Source organism: Dermochelys coriacea, chromosome 26, assembly GCF_009764565.3.
Source record: "Dermochelys coriacea isolate rDerCor1 chromosome 26, rDerCor1.pri.v4, whole genome shotgun sequence".
Taxonomy (NCBI): domain Eukaryota; kingdom Metazoa; phylum Chordata; order Testudines; family Dermochelyidae; genus Dermochelys; species Dermochelys coriacea.
In genome coordinates this window covers 13,513,201-13,539,279 of record NC_050093.1, presented here as the reverse complement: position 1 = coordinate 13,539,279, position 26,079 = coordinate 13,513,201, and the positions used below count along the sequence as shown (strand labels likewise).

Sequence of the window (26,079 nt, the reverse complement as noted above, 5' to 3'; positions counted from 1 at the left end):
TGCCATGCAATCAGGGTACAGAAACAATAGCATGTGACTTAGTTGACCAATTGTAACCAGCAAATCCTTTGTAAGTCAAAAATCTGGCAGTGGAGAATTTGCCAACAGAAAACAGGGCTAAATTCAGAGTAAATTTTTAGTAGCAAACAGGTGGATCAGCTCAATAAAATGACCCCATCATTAGGAGATAACACCAGCGGTTCTCAGGGGCTGGTGGGAGAGGCCAGGAGATGCATGGGGGGTGGGAAGGGGGAGATAGAAATCATTATTCGGTTGTCTGATCTTTTCCAGCTTATCTTCAGTGCCTTCGTGCCCACCTCCCAGAGCTTCCCCCACCCCAAACTCCCATAACAAGCCTAGTGCTCAGAGATTTGGCCATTTCAAAAACACAGCTCTGTCCAAGAAATGATAACCCCAGAGTACGAACCCCCAGGCAGCCCCCTGGGGGCTGGGGCTGATTGGCACAGCTCAACTGCACGGAGCCTAGGGCACACAGGGCCCCTCGAGGTTAGCCGTAGGCTGGGCTGAGTCTCAGCTCCATTCCGGGCCTTGCAGCAGCCAGGATGTGTAATGATGAGAGGCAACGGAGGCAACAGGATCACGCCCTGGTGGGAATCTAGGGGCAAGGCTGGGAGAAAGCCTCAGCAGTGAGGCTATGTCTATACGGCAACCCAAGGTGTGACTGCAGCTCGGGCGGGTGTCGCTGTTCCAGCTTTGAGATAACTAGCATGGGAACGATAGGAAAGCAATGCATATGTGGCAGGGTGGGCTCGCTGGCTCTGTACCTACCCACCCACCAACCGGGGAGCCTGGATACACACCCTGGTCGCTAGCCTGTGCTGAAGTCTGACCGGGAAAGGGTTAAAATCCTCTCCCTGCCCCAGCCAGGGGAGCAGCTGGGGTGGAGCTCAGCTGGAGATGATCAGCCATTAGGAGGGAATATAAAAGGGAGAGGTTGGGGGTATGTGCCTCTTCCCTGAGGCAACTGAATGGCCCTGCTCCCTAGGAGAAGTTCAGGTATGAATTCCTGGTCCCTGGCGGTTACTGGCCTTGCTCTGGGCTCAGAGGGCACTTGGCATGGAAGGTTTCACTGGTGTTAATGGATATTTTGGTAGGCTCCTGGGCTGGGCTGAAACATTCTGTTTGCAGGCTGTTGCTGAAAGCTGAACTCTGGGCCCAGGGCTAGAGCATCTCCCTGCTTCTATTAGGGCTGGGCCAGGACTGCCAGTTTGTGGGTGGGGAGGAGTGCTCTGCCTTGGAGTGACAAGGGGTCCCCCTCCTCGGGGGCAATACTATAGTCCCCCACCCTTGGGAGCAGCAGGGGCCCCTCCCTCTCAAGATAGTGGGGTGTTGCTGCCCTCCCAACTTTTCCTAGCTATTGGGGCTACCTGTGTGGGTGGGCTGGGCTTTCTGTATTCTTGACTTCCTGCTGCACACAATCATCTCTTGGGCAGCATCAGTGCGGCCCGCTCTGGGCCTAGGAACCTCTCCCCAGTGAGCTGTGTAGGGGCAGGTTGCCCCCTCTCCAGGGTGTTGTTTTGGGCTCCCTGCAGACTTGGGCAGCTGTAATGAGGTGGTTTATTGTTAAGTCCCATTTTCATGCTCCTCTCTCAACCGTGAGGGCTAGAGCCCTAGTTTTTTAAAACAGCTGCTGAGTTTCTAATGCTGTCACGTGACTCCAGGAGCTAGGGCCTTAAGCAGGGGCCTATAGTGCCTCAGTCTTTATCTGGCCCTGAGTATCGTATGTGTAGCTCTTCTTGTGTCCCCTGTTGTCTGTCTGTACATTATAGCATCTTTGGGGCAGGGACCAGCTGTGCAATGGGGTCCTGAGTGGCCTTTGGATACTATTGTAGTAGCCAGGTGACTGTCTCCTGCAGTTTAGGAAGCATGTATGGGAAAACCGATATTCCCCAAGCTCCAGAGAGCTCAGTAAAAGGGCCCTGGGAACAGCAATGTGCTCTCTGAGAGCAGAATGCTGGGGGCTGGAGGAAGCTAGTAAGCAGCCTGTAACCTCAGGTTTCCAGGAACTCTGGGATTCCTCAAGCTCCTAGATGAGCAAGTGGGGTAAGGCTGGGGTACCTTGGCCTCTACCAACAGCCCCCAGGTGCAGGGCTAGGCAGTGGAAGGTATCTTCTACGCTGGCTGGCAGGGAGCCAAAAGCTACAGGCTGTGCCTCCCCCTCTAAGTAGGGCTGGTTCAGACCCATGTTGGCTCTCTGATCCCAGATCTCTGTGGCTCCCTGCAGCATGTGTGATCAGCTATCCCAGGGCCAAGTGGGTGCACAGCATCCCCCTTCTATGTTTGCTGTAGTGTCCATAAGGGTGTGATGCAGGGCAATTGGGATTCCCCCAGCCTCTGGGGTAGTGTGGGGGTTTGGATCTCCAGCTGGGATGAGATGGGGACTCTGGGGTGTCTGGAGTTGGTGTGTGTGGAGGGAGATAAGTAGGGCTCTACCAAATTCATGGACCATTTTGGTCAATTTCACGGCCATAGGATTTTATAAATTGTAAATTTCATGCTTTCAGCTATTTAAATCTGAAATGTCAGTGTTGTAATTGTAGGGGCCCTGACCCAAAAAAGGGATGGGGGGGGGTGTGTGTGTGTGTGGGGGGGGTTGCAAGGTTATTGTAGAGGGGGTGGCAGTACTGCTACCCTTGCTTCTGCAATTCTGCCAGATGCAGTGCTCCCTTCAGAGCTGGAGAGCGGTGGCCGCTGGCCAGGAGCCCAGCTCTGAAGGCAGAGCCACCACCAGCAGTGCAGAAGTCAGGATGGCAGGGTACAGTATCGCCACCCTTACTTGTGCTGCTGCTGGCAGTGGCTCTGCCTTCAGAGCTGGGTGCTTGGCTCTCTGGCCGCCTAGCTCTGAAGTCAGCGCAGAAGTAAGAGGCGAATACCAATGCCCCCCCAATAACTTTGCAACCCCCCCATGCAACTCCCTTTTGGGTCAGGACCCCCATTTGAGAAACGCTGGTCTCCCCTGTGAAATCTCTATAGTATGCTGTAAAAGCACACACAAGATGAGATTTCACGGTCTGTGATGTGTTTTTCATGGCCGTGAATTTGGTAGAGCCCTAGAGATGAGGGAATTCTGGGTGGAGGTTTCTGATTAACCAGGAAGGGGAGGGGAATCGTTGATCTCACTCCAGTGAAGGGAGACAGCATGAGCCCCTCTGAGGCGCCGAGCCGCACACACCAGGCTGTGCACCCTGCGGTACTGGGACAGGGTGGGATGGGATCCTCTGGCTGGAAGGGAATAAGGTGGCGACTGTGTTTGCAGCCACTGGCTGAATCATCTCTAGCTCTGCGATTACAGAAGGTGGCAGTATGAATGGGGGAAGGCAGCATGTAATGCTGCTGCTCCCCCCACCTTCCCCTAGTAGCAGCTGTACTGGAAACCAGGACAGCCCACGAGCTGTGAGGTAGAGGCAGCTTCTGGGCTGCCCAGAGCTTGTGATGGGCACCACTTATGCTGCTCCTATGGGTCCCGAGATGTTCTGCCCCACTACGTAAACTCTGAGACCGGGCTGCCCACCTGAGAGCTGGCTGCCTCTTCTACTCCATGTGGAGCAGGTTCTGCTGAAGATCAGTATGGGAGATTGGTGGCACTAAATGAACTGCATTCCCATCCTAGGGAGGCAGCCTGCCTTAGCCCCACTGTGCTAAGTACTGTCAAACTGGGCTAGACTTGAACTGGTTACCTAGAGTTATCTAGAGCCATCTGAGCCACTGAAATCCCATAGCAAAATACCTGGATGTCAATGGTTGGTTCTGTGCCTGAGCCAGAAACCACGTCAGTCAGTTGGGATAGAGGCAGCTGGCATATGGAGTCAAAAGAAGCAACAGACGGGTATCTGTTCACTGTGGCATGCGAGTGGACGGGCACTAAGGATAGACCCAGTGAAGGGTAGAAATGGAACCTTTGGGCTAATTCCTCTCCCTTCGCAGGGGGAAAAGCATTCACTATCTGGACACAGCCTGTGTTGCATGAAATTCTCTCCATTCTGCTTTGTTCTAGGTCTGTGGCTCTCAGCCTTTCCAGTAGACTGTATCCCCTTCAGGAGTCTGATTTGTCTTGCATACCCCCAAGTTTCTCCTCACTTAAAAATGACTTGCTTACAAAAATCAGACCTAAAAATACAGAAGTGGCACAGCACACTATTACTGAATAATTGCTTACCTTCTCATTTTGTCTATTACATTTTAGTTTGTACTGAATTCACTAGTGTGTTTTATGTAGCCTGTTGAACTTGGCAAATAGCTAGCTGAGTTGATGTATGCCCCAGGAAACTTCTGTGTACCCCCAAGGGTATGCATACCCCTGGTTGAGAACCAGGTTTCTAGGTGTGTATGACACCGCTTATGCCAGAACTTGGCAGGTGGATCAGAACTAGAGGTGGTTGAGAATATTTTTGGTTTGGATATGCCATTTTGACACGACAGATGTTTTCTGCAAAAGCATGTTGGGTTTGACAACTTTGTGTAAGGAAAAAGTAAACCCCAGGATATCTTGATGCTTTCAACATGTTTTTTCGGACTTTTTAGAACAAAAAGGGGTTGGCTTTGTAAATGACTTTCTTTTCAGATGCCCCCTTATTTTATATTTTTGTTTTAAAATTCAAGGGTCAAAATTGAAACCAACAACATGCCCCAGTTCAGGCTGAAAAAAAAATCCCAATCTTGAAGCTTTTCTGGGATTAAAAAACAAAAACTGTTCTGCTTGCTGTAGTCAGACTCGAGTCCCCAGATCCAAACAACTGGACTCTTTTTGCAGAAGTAGAAAATATCAGGTCTGGATTGCCATTTACTCTTTGCGGCTCAAGCGGATTTCCCTAGTAAAAAGCTTCTCTCTTCACCTTTCTGAAGATAAGATAATCACTGACAGATCTGTCACCAATAGAGTGGCAATGATTTTATTACTCTTGTGAACTCCTGGACTCGTTAATGTTGAGACCAAACGTTTTTGTTGGTTGGTTTAAAAAAAAATTCTCATAAAATGACTTCAGTCTTAATTAATTTGTTGTACAGAAGAAATGAGGGAAGGAGTTGAAAACAGGGTTGCCAGTTTTCTAATTGCACAAAACTGAACAACCTTCCCTCCATTGCTCGCTCTCCCCCACCCTCACTCAATTTCACTGGGCTGGGGCAGGGGCAGGGGGTTGGGGTGCAGGCTCTGGGGTGAGGCCAGAAAGGAGGGGGCTCTGGGCTGGGGCAGAGGGTGCAGGCTTTGGGGTGGGTCTGGGGATGAGGTGTTTGAGATGCAGGAGGGGGCTCCAGGCTATGGCTAAGGGGTTTGAGTGCGAGCAGGCTCCAGTGGGGGTGGAGATGAGGGGTTGGGAGTGCAGGAGGGGACTCAGGGCTGGGGCAGGGGGTTAGGATGCAGAGTGCAGGCTCTGGGCAGGAGTAGGGGGTTGAGGTGTGGGAGGGAATTAAAGTGCAGAAGGGGGTTCTGACCTGGGGCAGCTGGTTTGGGGTGCAGGGTTTGGGAGGGAGTTAGGGTGTGTGGGGGTGGGGTGGGCGGGGCTCAAGGTGCAGTCTCTGGCTGGGCAGCACTTACCTCAGGCAGCTCCCAGTTCGTGCCACAGCGGGGCTAAGGCAGGCTGCCTCCCTGCCCTGGTTCCACACTGCTCCAAGAAGCGGCCGGCGTGTCTGGTCCCTAGGCAGAAGCATGGCCCGGTGGCTCTGCATCATGCGCGCTGCCCACATCTGCAGACATTGCTCCCACAGCTCCTATTGGCCGCGGTTCCTGGCCAAAGGGAGCTGTGGAGCCGGCGCTGGGGGCAGGGGCAGCACACAGAGCTTCCCTGATCACCCCTGCGACTAGGGGCTAGACGTGCTGTCTACTTCCAGGGAGCTGCACCAAGCAAGGGCAGGCAGGGAGCCTGCCTTAACCCCACTGGGCTGCTGACTGGACTTTTAACAACCCAATCAGCAGTGCTGACCAGAGCAGCCAGGGTCCCTTTTCAACTGGCCTTCCAGTTCAAAATAAGACACCTGGCAACCCTAATTGAAAATGGATTAGAATTTGAATCCTCTAGGTTATCAGTTTTGAGGCAGTACAATTTTACAGCAAGTGCCCCGTTGTGCTAGGTGCTGTACAAAGACAGTGAGACAAGCCCTGCCCTGAAGAGTCTAAACTAGTCAGGACATAGGAAGTATTATCCTTATGTTGACTGGATTAAGTGGCTTGCTTAAAATCGCACATTGGGCCAACTGCAGAGCTGGGGATTAAATTTAGATTTCCAGGGACTCAGTCCAGGCTTCTAACCACCCTTCCTCTCTAGTGTGTTCTGCATTCCCCTATATTAACTGGTGAAGGAGACTAGCCTAAACTGCTACCAGCTAGAGGACTTGCACCTTTAGCTCGTGTGGCAGAGACCTGTGCCTTCAGCACAGGAAGGTGCAAATTCAAACACTGGTGATGACTCGTGGTGGCAGGTCTTACAGTGCCGTACCCAAAAGCTCTGTTCTCAGTGGAAGCCTCTAACATTGTCACCTTGTCATAACCTGGCCAAACACTGGTACATGCAGAGGGCCTGATTCTCTTCTTGCTAGAGTTAATCAGTGGAGTTACACTGGTGCAAGTGAGCAGAGACTAAGGCTCGGAGCATCTTTCTAACCCATCTGGTGTCTAAAAGGATCAGCGAATGGCAAGGTGTACACAGCATGTGACCACAATGAACTCTGCTGGTAGCAGGGGTGGCAGAGGAAGGATCCCAGTTTAAAAGGCTGTGTGACCTAGTGGAAAGAGCACTGGACTAGAATATGGGAGATGTGGATTTTGTTTCCATCTCTGCTACTAGCCTGTTGGAACTAGTACAAGGTCAGTCTGCCCTGTGCCTCAGTTTCACCATGTATAAAATGAGGGGTAATTGTACTGACCACCTCTGTAAAATGACTTAATCTCCAGCTAGAGCTACTTAGATATTAAAATAGCCCCTTTTCAAGTCACCGCCCTGCTCGCAAAGAAGAGTCAGTGGTGAACTTTTCTGTGGCAGCACTTTTACCTTTGTCTGTCTCTTAAACGATCGTGCCTCCCTAATACCATTAGGTCGAAAACAACCAGTCGTGCCCTCAAGCAGCATATCAGCCCAGCCTGAGTAAGAGCAGTGCAGCAAAAGGTTGGTGCTAAAAGTTCAGTGACTCGCTCTATTCCTGTCTGCAGAGCCCTGATCAGGCCCTGGCAGCTGCAAATGGAGTGGAGGTGGCTACGATTCAGTCTCGGAATAACTGCAGCTTTGCTCCTAAAGCCAAGCCCCCTCCAGCGAGTGGGCTTTGAGTTCTCTTCCCACCCCCGCAGGCACAGTTAAACAGTAATAGCTTCTTGGGTTTGACCGAAGTAACATCCCTGATGTCTGGGAGCTGTGAAATGTCATTATCTTTGCAGGTAATTTCCCGTTTTTCCTAGGCAGCTTTGCTCTCCCAGACAACGGAGACCAGAGAATCAAATTAGCCTGCTTCTTATGCTCCCCTTGTCTAGGTTTTGAGGACCTGCTCTAGTCTCGGCTCTCAAATATGAGGCAGTTAGAGGAGGGAGAGTACAGGTAATGGGGTGGAGGGGTTGGGGAGGGACCTCTCCCATGGGTAGTAGGTTATTCCATAAGGGTCAGACCAGAGGACGATCTCCTGGAGAACCCTGGCAGCTACTGGGGGATTGAGCCTGTGTGGAAAATCTGACCTCTTGGGGCTGCTGGCACTTTCCTCTGATGCTGGCCACTGCCCAACACTGGGCTGCATGGACCTGATCAGGCCACATATCCTTGCTCCTGACAGGCTCTAGCTGTCTGGCCTACAGAGCCCATGTCGGGATAGTCCCTAGTGTAGACACCACATATGCTGGACTTGTCCTGCTGTGTAGGATCAACACCTCCCTTGAAAGACATTGGCTATGCCAGAGATGACTGGTACCTGCTGATAGTGCAGGGGTGGGGTGCAATTTAAAGGTTCCCCCAGAACAGCTTGAGTCATGCCCCCACCCAGGCATGTCCCCCTCTTACCCTCAGCAGCCTCTCCCTGCAGCTTCTAGCTGTTTGCTGCTTCTCCCCACAGCTGCAGCTTGCAGCTCACCAGCTCCAGGAGCTGAGCACAAGGGAGGGGGTCTGGCTAGCAAACCCTGGCAGAAATCAGGGGTGGGGGTGGCAGCATGTGACCCTGCATGGCCCCCCACATCAGTTCTGGGCTACGCCAACAGAAGCCCTGTTCTACTTCCCTAGCTGTGTCTACACTGGGAGTTTTGTTGGCATAGCTGTGTCATTAGGGAGTGGTTTTTCCCACACATCTGTCCCTTAAAGCTATGCTGATGCAAGTTTTTAAAGAGCTGGTTGACACGTAAAATGTACATCAGCCAAGCTACATGGCTCAAGAAGAAGCTTGCCCTCATCTAGTGCCCCAGAAATGCTGACACTTCCATGACCATGGCTCTTCCAGAGAGTCTTGAACTCGGATCCTTATCATGCCACTGTTACCTTATGTCAAATAGGGATGATGCGCGATTGCCTTTGCCAAGTGTTTTGAGAGCTCTGTCTGTTGCAAATTTTTTCCTTTGCATGAGAAATCTTCCAGACATTAATATTTCAGGTGTTTCCAGCAAGCCTCAAGTTTTCTCCCCTTTTGTTGCAGTTGGGTTCTCTTGTTGCTAAATTGTATTGCTCTTTGGAGGATCAACAGTGTTTCCTCGTGGCTTGGGTGGGAAACTGAAGGTGGGATACAGTCAGAGGATTCAGCCCTCCAGAAGGTCTTTCCTTCTCTTTCCAAGCAGAGAATCTGCTGCTTTTCTAGCAATTAATCTTGGGAACCAGAAGCTCTGCCCAGGCAGCCTGATGGTGCCTTGTAGGCACATCACAGTTCAATAACAAGTGGGCTATGTGCCCAACACAGAGTGTGAGACTGCACTGTGTGGAACCAGAACTGTTCAGCTCTGTCTCATGAGCCCTATACTGCTAATGGAGATTTTCTTATCAGTGGTGCAAACAGTGTTCTGTTGAGTCGCATGCCTTGGAACCTTCTGTGTTTGGACTTGCCCCAGGCAATATGAAAGGAGGACTTAGCTGCCTTGGCAGCACCATCCTCCTCTCCCCAGCTTGCAGATAGTCCTGTATGGCCCATGCAAGTGTAGGGGGTGGGCCATAGGGCCGTGACAGCCTCCTGGGGAATACGTTGACAAGGAGTACAGCCTGAGGCTCTATTTAGCTTCCTGGAATCCCCTCAGCACTGGGGAACCCCATTAAGGAGCCTGCCAGGGCAGCAGCGGGTAGGAGAACTCCAGGCAGCATAACTCTGGAGCTGGCCTGCCAGGGGGCCAGAGAAGCTTCAGAGCTTGGTGTAGAGGCACCAGGTCTCTAGTGGATCTGAGCTCCATGGGCCCTGGCAGTGGGGGTGCCACACTAGCTGTGCCAGAGATCCTCACTCTCCCACCAGAAGGAATAGGGGGAGCCCTTCTGAGTTTTCCTCCCAGGACTCCCCTCCTGTTAGATTTTTTTTTTTGCTTGAGTCTAGGATATTCTGGGCTAGAGTAACCCACACTGGGTCCAGCTCTAAGCACCCCAAATCTTGTGGCATGTTCAGCGTGTGTACCTGACACCCCACTGTACTGGTATGGCTGTTGAGGTTTCTTCCCTAGTCTGAACTCTAGGTCACAGATGTGGGGACCTGCATGAAAGACCCCCTAAGCTTATTCTTATGAGTTTAGGTTAACAGCTGCCACCACCAAAGTGTTACACAAAGAACAGGGGAAGAGCCCACTTGGAAACATCTTCCCCCCCCCCAAAATCCCCCCAAGCCGTACACCCCCTTTCCTGGGGAAGGCTTGATTAAAAATCCTCACCAATTTGCATAGGTGAACACCAACCCAAACCCTTGGATCTTAAGAACAATGAAAAAAAGTCAGGTTCTTAAAGAATTTTAATGAAAGAAAGTAAAAATCCCCTCTGTAAAATCAGGATGGTAAATACCTTACAGAGTAATCAGATTCAAAATAGAGAATCCCTCTAGGTAAAACCTTAAGTTACAAAAAGACACAAACAGGAATATCCATTCCATTCAGCACAACTTATTTTATCAGCCATTTAAACAAAACAGAATCTAACACATATCTAACTAGATTGCTTACTAATTCTTTACAGGAGTTCTGATCTGCATCCCTGCTCTGGTCCCGGCAAAAGCATCACACAGACAGAGGGGCCCCTTTGTTTTCTCTCCCCCCCCCCCCCCGGCTTTGAAAGTATCTTGTCTCCTCATAGGTCATTTTGGTCAGGTGCCAGCAAGGTTCTTAGCTTCTTAACCCTTTACAGCTGAAAGGGTTTTCCCTCTGGCCAGGAGGGATTTAAAGGTGTTTACCCTTCCCTTTATATTTGACAGGCCGGGACCCACTTCTGCTTCCTCGTGACCCTAATCGCCCCGTCCTTCCTGTGCCGCTCACACCATGTTTTCTTCCACCTTTGCAGGTGAATTTTGTTCCTTTAGCCCCGACCCTGCTGGGGCACTGGAGGTCCTGATCGCAAAGAGTGTCTGGATCGGCCAATCACATGTGGAGGTGATGGTTCTCCCACATGCTCCGAGGTACAAACCCTTTCCGTTGCATCTGATTTTTCAAAGACATCTAAAGATGTTTGTGATTCTGCGAAGTCTTAAATCCCCATAGATCCTTCCTGGGATTTGTTTCTCGGCATCAGCAAAACAGCTCTGTGTTTGCTCTTTTCAGGAACACCTTGCTCTTCAGAGATGCTCAACAAATTGTGCTAAGAGTTAACATTAGCACTACCATTCCCAGCTGGCTATCTGCTGCCCTAATTAGAGAGGGGCCAGAGCCTCTAAACTTGGGGGCCAGATCCAAGCATTCCCAAAGTCCAGAGCACCTAGCACTGGTCACAACTTTAGACACTGTAGGACTGAATCAAGTCTGGGATCTCTAGCACCAAGGCTGTTAAGAGTGGTCCCTCAGTTTGGTCTTTAAACATTAGATCAACCTAGCTACCTGGCTTTTTTTTTTTTTAAATTCACACCCTGCATGACTGAGTTAGGTTGACCTAACTCCCAGTGTTGACGCAGCGAGGGTGACCTCCGCTGGAGAGGTGGGCTAGCTAGGTTGATGATGGAAGCTTTTCCAGTGTAAGAAGTGCCCACTCTATGGTGCTAGGGTGGCACAGACCAGGGGGGCCGAGGGGCCATGGCCCCATCATTTTTTAAAGGGGGAGGGCTTTGCCCTTCCTTACAGTCAGTAAAAAGTGGGTGAGCAACAGGGGAGGTTGGCAGAGAGGAGCAAGTGGGGGTGGAGCCTCAGGAAAGGGGCCCTGGTTTGGGCCCCAGTGGCCCCCCACTTTTAGGGGGCTTCCATCGCTCCTGGCACAGACATACCCTAACTCTGGGTGACTCTGTTCTGGGTGTCTGGGGTTAGTCTCTCAGGGGCTTGTTTTCAGACAGTGTCAAGCTCCCACCACTCCAGCCCAAATCAAATGTCCTTTCTGTGATTTGCCAAGTGCCTAGTGCTGATCAGAGGGCAGGGCAGGGGTGTTTGGTTTTGTGCAGTTAGGAAGTTGGCAACCATACACATGCTGGTCATCAATTAGAATTGAACCCGGGCCTTTTCACAGCCAAAAGCAGCCGCTACTCCCTCTTGAACAGAAGGTCTCTCCTTGAGCTGGGAGGTGGTTGGTTGCTGGGACCAACCAGTAGACAGAGGTGTGATTATGTGCCCCGAAGGCCTGATCCAAAACCCAGTGAAGTCCATGGGTGTCTTTCCATTGAACTCACTGGGGTTTGGGCCAGGCCCTAGAGCCACAGTGCATCTGAATCCTTGCACTGACATTGCATGATAGGCCTTAGGAATCTGGCTCTAAAGCATGTAGCAGCTTTTCCTTATACTGCTGAGTCCACAGGCAAAGGCAGTACCAGGGAGCCATGTTAATAAGTTATTAACCTGCAAGAACAGGTGGGTGCTGACCTAGGCTACAGTGCCATGAGTCTCATTCAATCACCTGCCAATCACGTCTGTTACCAGGGAGAGTTATGTCCTCTCAAACTGCAGCTGGCCAGGACATCGATATTGATCAATAGCAGGAGGGTGATGGAAACTCAATTAACTTTTAAGACTCTTTACGATTGGGGCAACACAAAGCCCTGGTCTGATTCCTACCATAGGATCAAAATTAAGCTTCCTTAATGCAAACCAGCTCAGTTTTTTAATTGAAATCCAGAGGGAACAGCTGCCTTTTAAACTTCTCTATAATGTCCAACTTAAACACTTTAATATTTTTTTTTTGTTGTGCCCCTTACAGATGCCTGACTTGTCAGAGGACCAATTCTCAGCCCTTTATAAAAGTTGGGCCCCCGGGGGGGGTGTCTTGGGCATCTAAAATCACTAGATGGCTTTGACAATTTAGACCCTAGTCTTTCAGTCCAGTCACTGTCGGAAAGTTTTATTCCTCCCATGACTCAAGCTGAGGGGATGGCTTTCATGGTAGGACCCTTCAGAAGATATTTGAAATCTGCTCCGGTTTCTGCTCTTGGATGAGACCATCTGCCTCACTGCTTGCCTGAAGCAGATGTGCTCGCTCAATGGGTTTAATTTTTCTATTGCGTTTTGCCCTGGGTGGCCCTGGGAGTTCGCAATTCTTGGAAGAGACGCATACAGAGTATTGTAACAAAGCACTTTGCAAACCTTTGTTAAACCTCACAGTGCCCCTGTGAGTCAGGGAGCCAAGGCTGGCTTTAAATGGCTTTCCCTAAAGTCATCTAGCAAATTAGACCGGGTCGGAAACTGAACCCTCAACTCCTGTGTGTGTGATCTAACTTGGCGATGCTAATTCACTAATTTAATTGTAGCTTGTTTCTGAGTGGTTAATGCTCAAATGCAGCCAGCTCTGGGGAAGGACAGGGCTATGAGTGGTGGCGTGAGATAAGGGAGGATTTGGGGGCTAACAAGGAAGCAGAGCAGGGGAGAACTCCTGAGGTCTACAACCCACTCTGACCTACTGCTGAGTTCTGGGCTGTATTCCTTATGTAGCCTGTCTGTTGGGAGTACTCAGCCTGGCCAGCAGAGAACCTGCAAGGGCAGGGGTATATGTTGGTAGTGGGATGGCTGCCGTAGAGAGATGAGGGGGCTTGGAGTTCTGTGTGGCATCATGGGCAAAAATCCTAAGACCAGGCCCCTGAGATCATTAGAAGCATCCAAGCTCTGTTTTTAATGTGCTTTCTCTCGTTTTGAGCTTTTTTAGGGAGTGCTTGAGTTTTGTTCACAAGCTTGTCTCCATAACCACAAGGCCTAGAAATGTTTTTAAAATGAAAGCTGAGATTCTCTCAATCACATGGGTCCAGAAGCTGGGGCTTTAAGAAAAATCCCCAAATAGCAGAAGGCTTGTGAGAAAGCAGCAGCCCTGGGGTCAGGAGATGGGGAAGCTCTTTTCTGTTGGAACGAACATTGGAAAGCTGCCGTGCTGCTAAGGGTTACCTGGATCACACCTTTACTAGGTGTTCATGTTGAGCTAGAGATGCCAAGCCATGCCCTCAACTTCCTAGAACTCTATTGGTGAGGGGAATGTGGGTCAAAGGATGAGCTAGGATGGGGGGGGGGGCGGCTAGTCAGGCACTGCTAATGACAGATTTGGGTTGGTGGATAATCCACTGATCAAGCACTCCCAATGCGATGCTGTAGCCAAAAACTTAAAAGGCTACCGAGATTCATTGGTTGAATAAACAGTGGAATCTGGAGTTGGAGTAGATGGGATTCCAATCACAAGTGACTAATACAAAGGGAATAGCCTGTCTCCTGTCCTGGTGTCAACAGCTCGAGGATGTCAAATCAGAGAGGGGTCAAAAAGAGCCATGAGAATGATTAAAGGACTGGCGCAAACCTGATTTCTAGTGACTGAGTTCCTGGAGTCTCTTTAGCTTAACTAAGAAGGTTAAGGGATAGCTTGATCTGTTTAAGTACCTACATGAGGAAGAAATATTTTATAATCTGCTCTGCAGTCTAGCAGACCAAGGTATAACAAGATCCAATGGCTGGTAGATGACGTTGGGCACATTCAGACTGGAAATAAGTGCACATTTTTAAAAACTACTTACTTATTTTGGAAGCTTGAACAAGTTTACAAATCCTTGCAAATGATTGTTTTATTTGATATTTACTATCCTTTAAAACAATCTGTTGTAAGATGTATTTTGTACACAGATATGGTCGTCAGAGCTTTGTTTAACAGGGTGTTACCATATTAGAGCGATCATCCTTACAACACCTATGTTGTCGCTAGTGACCTAAGTTGAGTGAAATCACTATATACACTTAACAGACCAGGTAGATCTGAAAAATGTTAGCCTTAAAATATAGGACAGGTGTACTGGTTCTTTGGCAGGTGAATGTACTTGGTCTGAGTACCAAATAAAAGGGAACAAAGTATCTACCTGTCCTCTGTCTATTTTGCTTGGTACATAAATGGTGTTAATTTTTCCATAATCTCCCGTAACTTTTTTGAGCTATTTCTCAATGGTTGGGCTCTTTTTCCAATGAGAGGCTACCAGTATCTGAGCAGCTACTAGCAGATGAGAAATGAATTCTTCGTTTCCTGTTGTAAGGCCACTTTTACCAGGAAGACCCAAGAGGATTACCAAAGGATCATTTTGGTAATAAAATCCAACAATTTGTGCTCTTTGGTTAGAGTGCCTTCCAATACACTCTGACTGGACATGTCCACCATATATGCATAGTATCCCCTCTCAACATAGCTTATCCCCCATTCAGTCTCTCTGGTTTTTAACTTGACTGGTGCAAGGTACCATTTAAAACTGTATCTTTTTTTAAGAAATGTTTTTATTGTGCTTTAGGTGGTGGCTTCTGATCCTTTTTTGTAGCTCAAACCAGGGTGTTGTATATATGCGCTTTTTTATTAGGAAAGCAGTCTGCAACGATTGATATAAACTTGTTGTTTTCCTAAATGACCAGATGCTGCTGTTTCCATTAAAGTTAGCTTTCTGTATAGAGCAGGTTTCTGGGAAGTTGAAGAACAAAATGCCTGACTTGAAAGTACTGGTACCAGGACATGGTGGGCCAGGTCAAGTTAGTTTTGATCTCCAAGTTAAAATTTCGTTACTGAATAGCTGGCAATAAGGTGCAAACTTTAACTGGGAGGGTTATTAAGCAATGGAACAATTCACCAAGTGTTGCAATGACTTCTCCATCACTGGCAGTCTTGAAATTCAGATTGAACTACTAAAGCATCTCTTAGAAAAACATCCACTCAGGAATTAATCCAGGGAAGTTTTCTGGCCTGTTACTCAGGAAGTCAGACTAGATGATCACTGGTCTTTTCTGGCCTTGGAATCTATCAAGAGAAACAGACTTTGCTCTGTCTTTTTTGATTGGTACCTGGAGGGGAAAAACTCCTTCAGCAGGTGGCTTCTTTCGCGTTCTTGAAGTAGAATCCACAATCTGCTAAAGGCAGGATGACCCAGAGGCTTGAGAATACAGTGTTAAACTAGAAAACAGCTGTCTGTTTTCTGGGCACCTTAAGGCCTCAATTACCTCTCTGGTGGTATAAATTGCCTCTTATGTTAATATAACTTGGGTGTAAGGGCCCTTTATCCTACCAGAGTGGTGAGAACAAGGCCCTGAATCTCCAAGATTTCTATCTGCAGAGAAAGGCAGCCATTTTGTATCCTGCTCCATGCAGACTGTTGCAGAGGAGACATGCCCCCTGTGCTCACTCATGGAAACTTTTCTGGGGGCCCTGTTCTAAAATAAAAGGCAAAATACCTTGCTGTTTTCAGTGAAGGGAGAAGAGCAGAAATTATGGCCTTGAGGACAGGCTGGCATTAATGAAAAGGTGATGGGTTAAAGAGAACTCTCCACTTACAGAAACAGAAGGATTCTGATGCAATGAAAATGAATGGAGGATGTGGAAAAAGCTAATATACTCAATGCTTTTTTTTTGCCTCTATCTTCACGAACAAGGTCAGCTCCCAGACTGCTGCACTGGGCAGCACAGCATGGGGAGGAGGTGACCAGCCCTCTGTGGAGAAAGAAGTGGTTCAGGACTATTTAGAGAAGCTGGACGAGCACAAATCCATGGGGCCGGATGTGCTGCATCCGAGAGTGCTAAAGGAGTTGGCGGATGTGATTGCAGAGCCATTGGGAATTATCTTTGAAAACTCATGGCGATCGGGGGAGGTCCCGGACGACTGGAAAAAGGCTAATGTAGTGCCCATCTTTAAAAAAGGGGAGGAGGAGGATCCGGGGAACTACAGGCCAGTCAGCCTCACCTCAGTCCCTGGAAAAATCATGGAGCAGGTCCTCAAGGAATCAATTCTGAAGCACTTAGAGGAGAGGAAAGTGATCAGGAACAGTCAGCATGGATTCACCAAGGGCAAGTCATGCCTGACTAACCTAATTGCCTTCTATGATGAGAACTGGCTCTGTGGATGAGGGGAAAGCAGTGGACGTGTTATTCCTTGGCTTTAGCAAAGTTTTTGATACAGACTCCCACAGTATTCTTGCAAGTTAAAGAAGTCTGGGCTGGATGAATGGACAATGAGGTGGATAGAAAGCTGGTTAGATCGTCAGGATCAACAGGTAGCTATCAATGGCTCCATGTCTAGTTGACAGCTGGTATCAAGTAGAGTGCCCCAACGGTCGGTGCTCGGGTCGGTTTTGTTCAATAGCTTCATTAATGATCTGGAGGATGGTGTGAATTGCACCCTCAGCAAATTTGCAGATGACACTAAACTGGGAGGAGGAGATACGCTGGAGGGTAGGGATAAGATACAGAGGGCCCTAGACAAATTAGAGGATTGGACCAAAAGAAACCTGGGGCTCAACAAGGACGAGTGCAGAGTCCTGCACTTAGGACAGAAGAATCCCATGCACCGTTACAAACTAGGGACCGAATGGCTAAGCAACAGTTCTGCAGAAAAGGACCTAAGGGTTACAGTGGACGAAAAGCTGGATATGAGTCAACAGTGTGCCATTGTTGCCAAGAAGGCCAATGGCATTTTGGGATGCATAAGTAGGGGCATTGCCAGCAGATCAAGGGACGTGATCATTCCCCTCTATTCGACATTAGTGAGGCCTCATCTGTAGTACTGTCCAGTTTTGGGCCCCACACTACAAGAAGGATGTAAACAAAATTGGAAAGTGTCCAGTGGAGGGCCACAAAAATGATTAGGGGACTGGAACACATGACTTATGAGGAGAGGCTGAGGGAATTGGGATTTTTTTTTAGTCTGCAGAAGAGAAGAATGAAGGGGGACTTGATAGCTGCTTTCAACTACCTGAAAGGAGGTTCCAAAGAGGATGGATCTAGGTTGTTCTCATTGGTAACAGATGACAGAACAAGGAGTAATAGTCTCAAGTAGCAGTGGGGGAGGCTTAGGTTGGATATTAGGAAAATCTTTTTCACTAGGAGGGTGGTGAAGCACTGGAATGCATAACCTAGGGAGGTGGTGGAATCTCCTTCCTTAGAAGTTTAAAGTCAGGCTTGACAAAGATGATTTAGTTGGGGATTGGTCCTGCTTTGAGCAGGGGGTTGGACTAGATGACCTCCTGAGGTCCCTTCCAACCGTGATAGTCTGATTCTGTGAAGGTGAATGAAGTGTGTCAATGCAGGACAGTTTGGCTACTAAATTTGCTACAGCCAAGTCTTTCAGGAGCTCTGGGGACTCTGGCTTTGCATCTGGCTTTTGCTTTGGAAGGATGGTCCAGTGGTTAGGGTGTTACCCTGGGCTCTGGGGAACCTGGGTTTGATTCCCTGCTCTTCCATATACTCCATGTGACCTTGGGTCTCTCTGCCTGTTTGCTACCTGTACAACAGGGCTGAGAGCACTGGTGTGAGGGTACATGTACTAATGCTTGTGCAGTGCTCAAGTACTGAAGTACTTCATATGAATAGCCAGGATATTATCTTTTCAGTGTTGGGGAGGGAGGGGATGGTCCCAGGTTGGGGCCTGATGCAGGAATCAGTTGCTGAAGTCCTCTGGCCTGTGTCAGACTAGATGATCCCAAGGGTCCTTTCCTGGCCTTAGTCTATGAAATCTGCCCTGGGCACTAACCCTATCCAGCTCCCTAAGAGATCTGACCACCATTCTATAGCCTGGGTGTGGTCTGCTGAACGTGGATGAAGTCTGCTCTGGTCTGCTGCGCTGCTACCCTGCGCCATTGGACACAGCATCTTGTCTGGCAGAGCAGCTGGGCTAAGCAGCTCCCCTCCCGCTGCCACTCATGCCAGCAGGAGAGGAGCCGAACGGCAAGTCTGAGCTCTCACCAGCTGAAGCCGTCCACTGCTGTGAACCCCTGGGATTTTCAATCTCATTGTCTGGAATGCAGGGGGAGGGGGTCGCACTGGTGCATCATCTACTTTAACCCAGCACCGAGGGGGGGCCAAGCAGCATTTGGGTACCACAGGGATGAAAGATTACAGGGGGTGGGGCGGGGTAGGTGAGGGCCTAGCTACAGCATTGTTTCCTCTTTGCTCGCAGCCCCTGCTGGGTCACAGAGTGCCTGGGGAGTAGGTGGCTGGGAATAACCAGACCTATCTGGCGAGATCTCCCTGCCTTTGCTTCTTTTCTACCCCTGGCTTTGACCTTCTCAGCTGGAAGGTAGCTGATCAGTCACAGGGTGGGGCTGGGTCAACGCCCCATTTAAAGGGCAAGCCACCCCCCAGACACCATGCTGGTGACCTCCTGTGACATGTCCATCCTCCCCTTTGTGGCCCTGGTCCCTCTTAACTCAGCCATATTCCTGTCCCCCTTCTCCTTCCTGTGCACCTCATTTCATGGTCCCTCTCCTAAAAACAACCCTCCTCTCCTGCCTGCCTTGGATTAATGTGCCTATATTTTGCTGAAGGCTAAAGGGTGCAAATACCCACTGTTAAATCCCATATGGATAGGGTATGGATCTGGTCCCCTCTTCAGGGTCTCTGGGCACTTCATGCTCTCTTATGCATGTCACCTCTGAGGTGAGGTACAATCATCCCTGTGTTGCAGCTGAACCACAGAGATACTAGGCAACTTGCTCAAGCCACATAAAGTCTGTGGCGGGGCTGGGATTTGAACCCTTGTCTCCAGTAGGTAGTGCCCTAGCCACCAGACCATCCATCCAGTCTGTCTTGATGTGGGGGGTAGCATGGCACTAGTAGATGGTGCTCTGATTTGAGAACAGGATTATAAATGCATGGGAATGGCCCGGCGAACCCCCTTTCACTCTAGCATGGAGGAAGGCTTGAAATGGCTTCCATTGTGTTACTGGACCTGGCCAGAGGTGGGGTGCTAGAGCAATGGGAGAGGTTCCCTTCCCTCCCACCCCCCATGAGTTGCTTTGTTGCTGCTTTCCAAGCAAGGGGGGACCCTGCCTCTCATCCCTCACTTTGTAGTGTGCTGACCTCTGACAGCTGTGTCCCTGGGTGCCCAGCCACTGGAGGGAAGGACACTCCAGGGCACAGACTGCTGAGTGGGATTGTGGGATGGGGAACAGGTCAGCAAGGCCAGAGACGAACCCAGGGTTCAGCAGTGAAGCCAGTGTTAATGTAGCCAGAGTAGACGGAAAATATCCTGCCTGTATAGTGCACCATCTTATCTCCTCCCACCTGGGGGCCATCTGGCATTTTGGGATGTATAAGTAGGGGCATAGCGAGCAGATCGAGGGACGTGATCGTTCCCCTCTATTCGACACTGGTGAGGCCTCATCTGGAGTACTGTGTCCAGTTTTGGGCCCCACACTACAGGAAGGATGTGGATAAATTGGAAAGAGTACAACGAAGGGCAACGAAAATGATTAGGGGTCTAGAGCACATGACTTATGAGGAGAGGCTGAGGGAGCTGGGATTGTTTAGTCTGCAGAAGAGAAGAATGAGGGGGGATTTGATAGCTGCTTTCAACTACCTGAAAGGGGGTTTCAAAGAGGATGGCTCTAGACTGTTCTCAATGGTAGCAGATGACAGAACGAGGAGTAATGGTCTCAAGTTGCAATGGGGGAGGTTTAGATTGGATATTAGGAAAAACTTTTTCACTAAGAGGGTGGTGAAACACTGGAATGCGTTACCTAGGGAGGTGGTAGAATCTCCTTCCTTAGAGGTTTTTAAGGTCAGGCTTGACAAAGCCCTGGCTGGGATGATTTAACTGGGACTTGGTCCTGCTTTGAGCAGGGGGTTGGACTAGATGACCTTCTGGGGTCCCTTCCAACCCTGATATTCTATGATCTGCTCACTCTGGCATGCTTGCTTTCCCTCTGTCCTTCAGTAGCTTCCTGCTCCCATTTATGGGACAGCAAGGTGGCCTGACCTGTCATTCTGCCAGGATCTCCTGCATTTAAGCCAAAGTCCATGCCACATTCTCCAGGTCACCCTGCCTCAGTTTCCCCATCTGTGAAAGGGGAATAGGACTTGCCTCTGTCTCGGGGGGGGGGGAAGGAGGAAGAGCTAGTTCAGGGGTCAAACGTGTTCTGCTGGATGGGCACAGCCAGATTGTGCAGGACCATCCACTTTTCCTTTTTCCCCCCTTTTCTTCTTTAAATGACAGTTTCTAGTTTCACGGTCCTGGAATAGACTCTGCTTTGCCTTCCGGAGTCTGCAGCCAGCTTGAAATGCTGGCTTGCACAGGTGGGAATACCCACCTCCGTATACATCTCATTGGAGAGCCAACTAAAATGGGAACATCACATGTGCCCATTGCATTGCTGATCATTTTAGCAGATGAAAGGGAATTGGTGGGGCAGGGCAGTTGTGTGGAGAGAGGATGGGGAAGGGAGACACAGGACAAATCTCCCAGTTGGAGGGGGTTGTACTTTTCCACTGAGTTGCACTGAAGGTGACAGTAAGGTGCTTGATACCTAATAGTAACTAGGGGTTAATTACAGCGTAAAGGTTGGATTGTACCCCTGACCTTTGTGCTAACTTCCTCGGGCATTCTGCTGGGGATGGAGCACAAGGAGTGTATACTCCTAAATGTATGCCCTGCCTCATCGCTAAAAGTGAAATTGTCCCTCTATCCCTGAATGAATTTGGCCCCCTTTAGCTAATGGATCGTTGATTAAGCACATGGCTGAGTGAAAGCCCGGTGGTGCAGGTGTAACTAGAGAGCTGTGACTCATGGGATCATTACAGTGACAGCTGGGAAAGGACCACAGGGTCATCTAACTCCATCCTGCTGTCAGGGGCCAGCCTACGGGATATTCCCTAGGGCTTTGTCCTGCAGTAATCCGACCAACGCTTCCGCCCCTTCCCTTGGGCGAATCCTCTCCCCTCTAGTAGATGCTGCAATAGAGAAGCTTGGCTGGATACTCCACCTAAGCTTCCCTTAATTTAATTTCTTCCTCTTCCCCCTCTACAGTGGCCCCCTCTCTCTGCTGGAGGAAGGTTGTTGTATCCCCACCATAGACGTTGCTCAGCTGACCCAAAGCCCTGCCCTGTTGCACCCACCCTACACTGCTGGAGTTGGCGTTGTGTGACTTTGGCACAGATGATGGAGAACAGATCAGGGCACGGAATACAGACCGCATGATACCAAAGGGATCAGCTTGAACCCTGGTGTTTATGCCCAGGTGCATTCGGCCTAGCGAGATTCGTGGGGCAGCAGTTAGAACAGACTCTGCTGCTGCTTGCCGTTTTCTCGTGGGCTGAGTACAGCTGCCCAGGCATGCCTGAGTTCCATGTCTAGCTCTGCCAGAGGCTGGGCTCTCCTGGGTAAGGCTGGGGCACAGGCGGGAATGTGACACAGGGTAACTTGCCCACCAGTGCCTGTGTTGCTCCTGCTCTCGGGATGAGTAGATCTAGCTGTCACTCAGGTGTCTCTTTGACCATAAATGATGCACTGCTAATCCCTCTCCACGCAGGCTGTAAATATCTGAGAACAAAGGCTCGACGCTCCTTTTCCTTCCATCAATGTGCCAGCTCCGGGATCTCTGCAGCCAGTGAGATCAGAATCTGGCCCCCAATGTTACAGGGTGGAAGGCGTGGGTGGGATGAAATAAGATTGCTGTGGAACTCCTCCCTCTGCTGGAGTCTTTCCTGGACTAGTGTCCCCCTGAGGAGTGAGCAGGGTAATTTTATCCCTCTGTAGTGTGCTTGGGCAATTGATCCATGGAGCTGAGCTCCCCCCAGATGCTACTGTCCTGGGTGAGAGGGAGTTGCTTCTGGGGCCAGACCTTGGGCAAAACTGGCACTACAGTCTTCCCTCTCCCATCCATCATCTCCCAGGGCTTTATCAAGCCAGGCCTTAAAAACCTCTAAGGATGGCGATTCTGCCACCTCCCTAGATAACCCATTCTAGTGCTTCACCACCCTCCTAGTGAAATAGTGTTTCCTAATATCCAACCTAGACCCCCCCCCTGCAACTTGAGACCATTGCTCCTTGTTCTGTCATCTGCCACCACTGAGAACAGCCGAGCTCCATCCTCTTTATAATCCCCCTTCAGGTAATTTAAGGCTGCTATCAAATTCCCACTCACTTTTCTCTTCTGCAGACTAAATAATCCCAGTTCCCTCAGCCTCTCCTCGTAAAGCATGTGCCCCAGCCCCCTAATTTCCATTGTCCTCCACTGGACTCTCTCTAGTTTGTTCACATCCCTTCTGTAGTGGGGGGGCCCAAAACTGGATGCAATACTCCAGGTGTGGCTTCACCAGTGCCAAATAGAGGGGAATGATCACGTCCCTCAATCTGCTGGCAATGCCCTACTTATACAGCCCAATAAGCTGTTGGCCTTTGTGGCAACAAGGGCACACTGCTGACTCACATCCAGCTTCTCATCCGCTATAATCCCCAGTGAAGAACTGCTGTTCAGCCAGTCGGTCCCTAGCCTGTAGTGGTGCATGGGATTCTTCCGTCCTAAGTGCAGGACTCTGCATTTGTCCTTGTTGAACCTCATCAGATTTCTTTTGGCCCAATCCTCCAATTTGTCTAGGTCAGTCTGGACCCTATCCCTATCCTCCAGCATACCTCTCCCCCTCCAGTTTAGTATCATCTGTGAACTTGCTGAGGGTGCAATTAATCTCATCATCCAGATCCTTGATAAAGATGTTGCACAAAACCGGCTCCAGGGCCAACCCCTGGGGCACTCCGCTTGATACTAGCTGCCATCTAGACATCGGTTCACCCCTGTGCTGACCCAGGAAGGCAGTTTGTACCTTCCCAATGCAGGGGCTGGCTCAGCCAGGGTAGCCCTAGCCTAGACCTCTGCTTCAAAGATCCCTACAGGGCTTTACAGCGGTGCAGAATAGGCAGGCCGTAAGAATACCCCACCCTACCCGTCCTGGGCTCCTGCAGCAGAGCTGGGCGTGCAGGGGCCGCAGCCTCTTGGCTACGGTCATTTCCCATGGCTGCCATGACCTTCACTGCGGCCATATTGCACCGATGCAGCACGGAAAGCAAACAAGCAAGCGCCAGCTGGGTGCTGAGTTGAGTTACTGGAGTTCAACCCTTTTAAGGCCACAGTTTCTGCCCATGCCCCACCCGGCTCAGCTGGGAGCCAAAGGCTGCTGAAGACTCTCCCTGCTCTGTGTTTCTTTCCTGGGTCTGGCTCATTGCTGGACCTGGGGCAGTTTCCAGCATGATTCATCATTGCAAAGCTGTCTGTGCTAAGTGTAGCCAAATCTCTGGCCATGGGAGGGCTTGTATGCAGGAGACAGGTCTCATTAGTGAGAGACAAGCTGAGAATTTATTTCTTTTTCTCTATGGCTTTGGCCAGAGCTGCCTGGGAATGAAAGGCTGGCCCAATCCCGGGGCTCAAATTCAGCCATGCTCTCATTACGAATCCAAATTGACTCCTGACCCATCCAGACCCGGTGTTATCTAAGTCTGCCTTTGGGTAAATTGTTTACATCTGGACATAGGCACTGGGGAGGCAGAGGGGAGATTAATTGAGAAGAAATATTAATTGCTAGTTTTGAATCGAGGGCCCCTTCCCACTCCCATCAAAGGCAGTGGGAGTTGATCAAGTATAAGGCTTTGTCTATACAGAAACTGGTGTAAAGTGGTGCTGTGGAGGCTCTTAAACTGGTTTGGGACTGGCTTGCATTGAGCTGGGAAACTCTGGGGGTAGGCAACTCGCTAGATTCCTAAATCGCTGATTCAAATTCTGCCCTGGGCCTAGAAGCTGAACAACCATCAGGTGCTCTTAGCTGAGATGAAATTTTTGCCAGTTCTCAGCCTTCGTCCCATTGGGCAGGACCAGGCTCAGGCAAGCCCCTGCTGCAGCCGGCGGTAACTTGCTCCAGTCTCAGCAGGGAGACCAAGGTTGAATGGGGCCTGGAGACCGAGCAGCTTTCTCTCCGTTAGCAGCCTAGTCTTCTGTTCAGGGCTAGAAGGAAAGATGCAGCAGAAGCTTGCCCTGCTGCTGTGGGAGCTGAGGCTCCAGAACTGCCACTTAGTGGGAGGTTGGGTATTGCACGGGCACTCTGGAGATGTGAGTTCTAGCCCTGGTACTGCCTGGGACACATCTCTGTGCCTCTACTTCTGTCTATTTCAGAGGTAAATAGATTCCTGGCAGGCACTGGCTCCTGCTGTGCAGCACCCAATACAATGGGGCCAGATCTCAGTGGGGGTGGCTAGCTGCCGCCAATGCAATCATCTGGCACTTTCCCTGCCCTAAAATTCACACTGCGGTGTTAAAATCTCCAGCACTGAAATTACACTGGGAGTTTTTTGTTTCATGCACAGCTCTGATACTATAATGAATGTGGCTATAAACACCTAGACCTTGCCACGGTGCAGTAGACGCTTCTTCAAGACACCGCTGCAGCCTTTGAGTGCTTGTGGCTGATTTTAAAGGGCTGGGAATGTTATCCAGTCCCCTGACAGGGTCTTTTATTTGCTTTGGTCCCAACTGCCTCAACATCGCTGTCCTATTCCGCTGCCGGGGAAGTGTAGCCAGATGCAAGCGTCTGACTCAGCAAAAAGCAGGTACGGTATTGGGGGTTTGACAGTGTCAAATTAAATTTCCTTAGGCAAATACAGTATGCAGCAAAATCAAGTGAAGTGCAGGGAGAAATTGAATTAGCTAATTCGGTTAAGGCTGGGTGCAGGTGTAATACAGAGGATGGGCAATGAGGCAGCAGGGATGGGGTGCATGGTCCATGGGGCTCCCAGCAAGCCTTTGAAGTCCAGGGAGCTCAGTCACTTCACACAAGCTGTGTGTAGGGCCAGGCTGCTGGATCCCATATGACCTCACACATGCTGCTGTACTGGCTGGGATGTGGAACCTTCTGCCACTCCCTCCCGGGTTTACAACTCAGCCGCGGCCAGGTTTGTTCGGCTTGTGTGAAGTGAGTCTGTGGGCTCTCAGCCTGGAGGAGGAAGCCTCACAATCCACTCCCCCCATTTAATAGCTTAGAGGCTAGGTGGGACTGTTCAGTTCTGCAGGGTGCCCAGTAACTTGGGGCTGAGCATGACTCGAGTCAGGCCACAAGCTGCACATCAGTTGCCCATCACAACAGTGGGGGGGGCCAAGGGTAAAATACCCAGGCTTTCATCCCGGACGAGAGCCTCTCCAAAGCAAAGGTAGGCTAGTTGGTGGGCACAGGAAGCAGGGGAACCCCGTTCTTGGGAGGGAGACCTGTCCTTGCTGCCTACCCTCAAGGGTTTCATGGCTATGGGCACCATCGCCAAGGGCCTAACCAAAAGGACACATCCAGTGTTCATAAAGCAGGACTGGATCGTGTATGCCACTTGTTTAGCCCCAGCTCCCAAGCTGGAGCCAATCTCATGGCTGTAGACCCCCTAGGAGGCTCATTGGGTGGGTTTATTAGGAACTGTATTAAGACCCACCAGGGATAGCCAACAGGAAAGCCATGGGGTGGCAGTAGCTGCACTGGTACCAATTCGACCCCGCTCCTGCTCTTGTTGACCAGTTCTGGGGTGGTGGCAGCTTCTAGCCCCGTATGGAAAAGAACATTGCTGTCAGCTGCTGGAGGAAGCTGAACAGCAGCTGGGGCTCTGCTGCATGCCCTGGGTGCGAATCCCAGGCTCAAAGGGAGGAAACTTGCATTCCCTAGGTTCCTCCCTGCCCCAGGCCTTTCTCTCCACTGTCAGGTAGCCAAAAAAGACAAGTGCAAAAGTACTTCCCTTTGGAAGGAAAAAAAAATCAAATGCCCAACTATGCAATGAGAA

General features: G+C 50.1%; 1 protein-coding gene and 1 long non-coding RNA gene across 3 annotated transcripts in view; both read left to right on the top strand.

Annotated features, from left to right (window-relative positions):
* The first annotated feature begins 980 nt into the window (after window positions 1-980).
* The window catches only part of GPAT2 (glycerol-3-phosphate acyltransferase 2, mitochondrial), a 124,497-nt gene continuing 99,398 nt past the window's right edge, over window positions 981-26,079 (top strand). Inside the window, exons 1-2 of one of the 2 annotated variants that reach the window (XM_043503159.1) lie at window positions 981-1,017; window positions 10,440-10,554. In XM_043503159.1, the coding sequence (XP_043359094.1) occupies window positions 10,545-10,554 (10 nt within the window). In that variant the 5' untranslated portion in view covers window positions 981-1,017; window positions 10,440-10,544. The remainder of the gene's footprint in view (window positions 1,018-10,439; window positions 10,555-26,079) is intronic. The other variant, XM_038385016.2, reaches the window with a different exon arrangement.
* The window catches only part of LOC122457569, a 38,661-nt gene continuing 37,384 nt past the window's right edge, over window positions 24,803-26,079 (top strand). The window contains exon 1 of the long non-coding RNA XR_006277176.1: window positions 24,803-24,873. This is a non-coding gene — a long non-coding RNA (uncharacterized LOC122457569). The remainder of the gene's footprint in view (window positions 24,874-26,079) is intronic.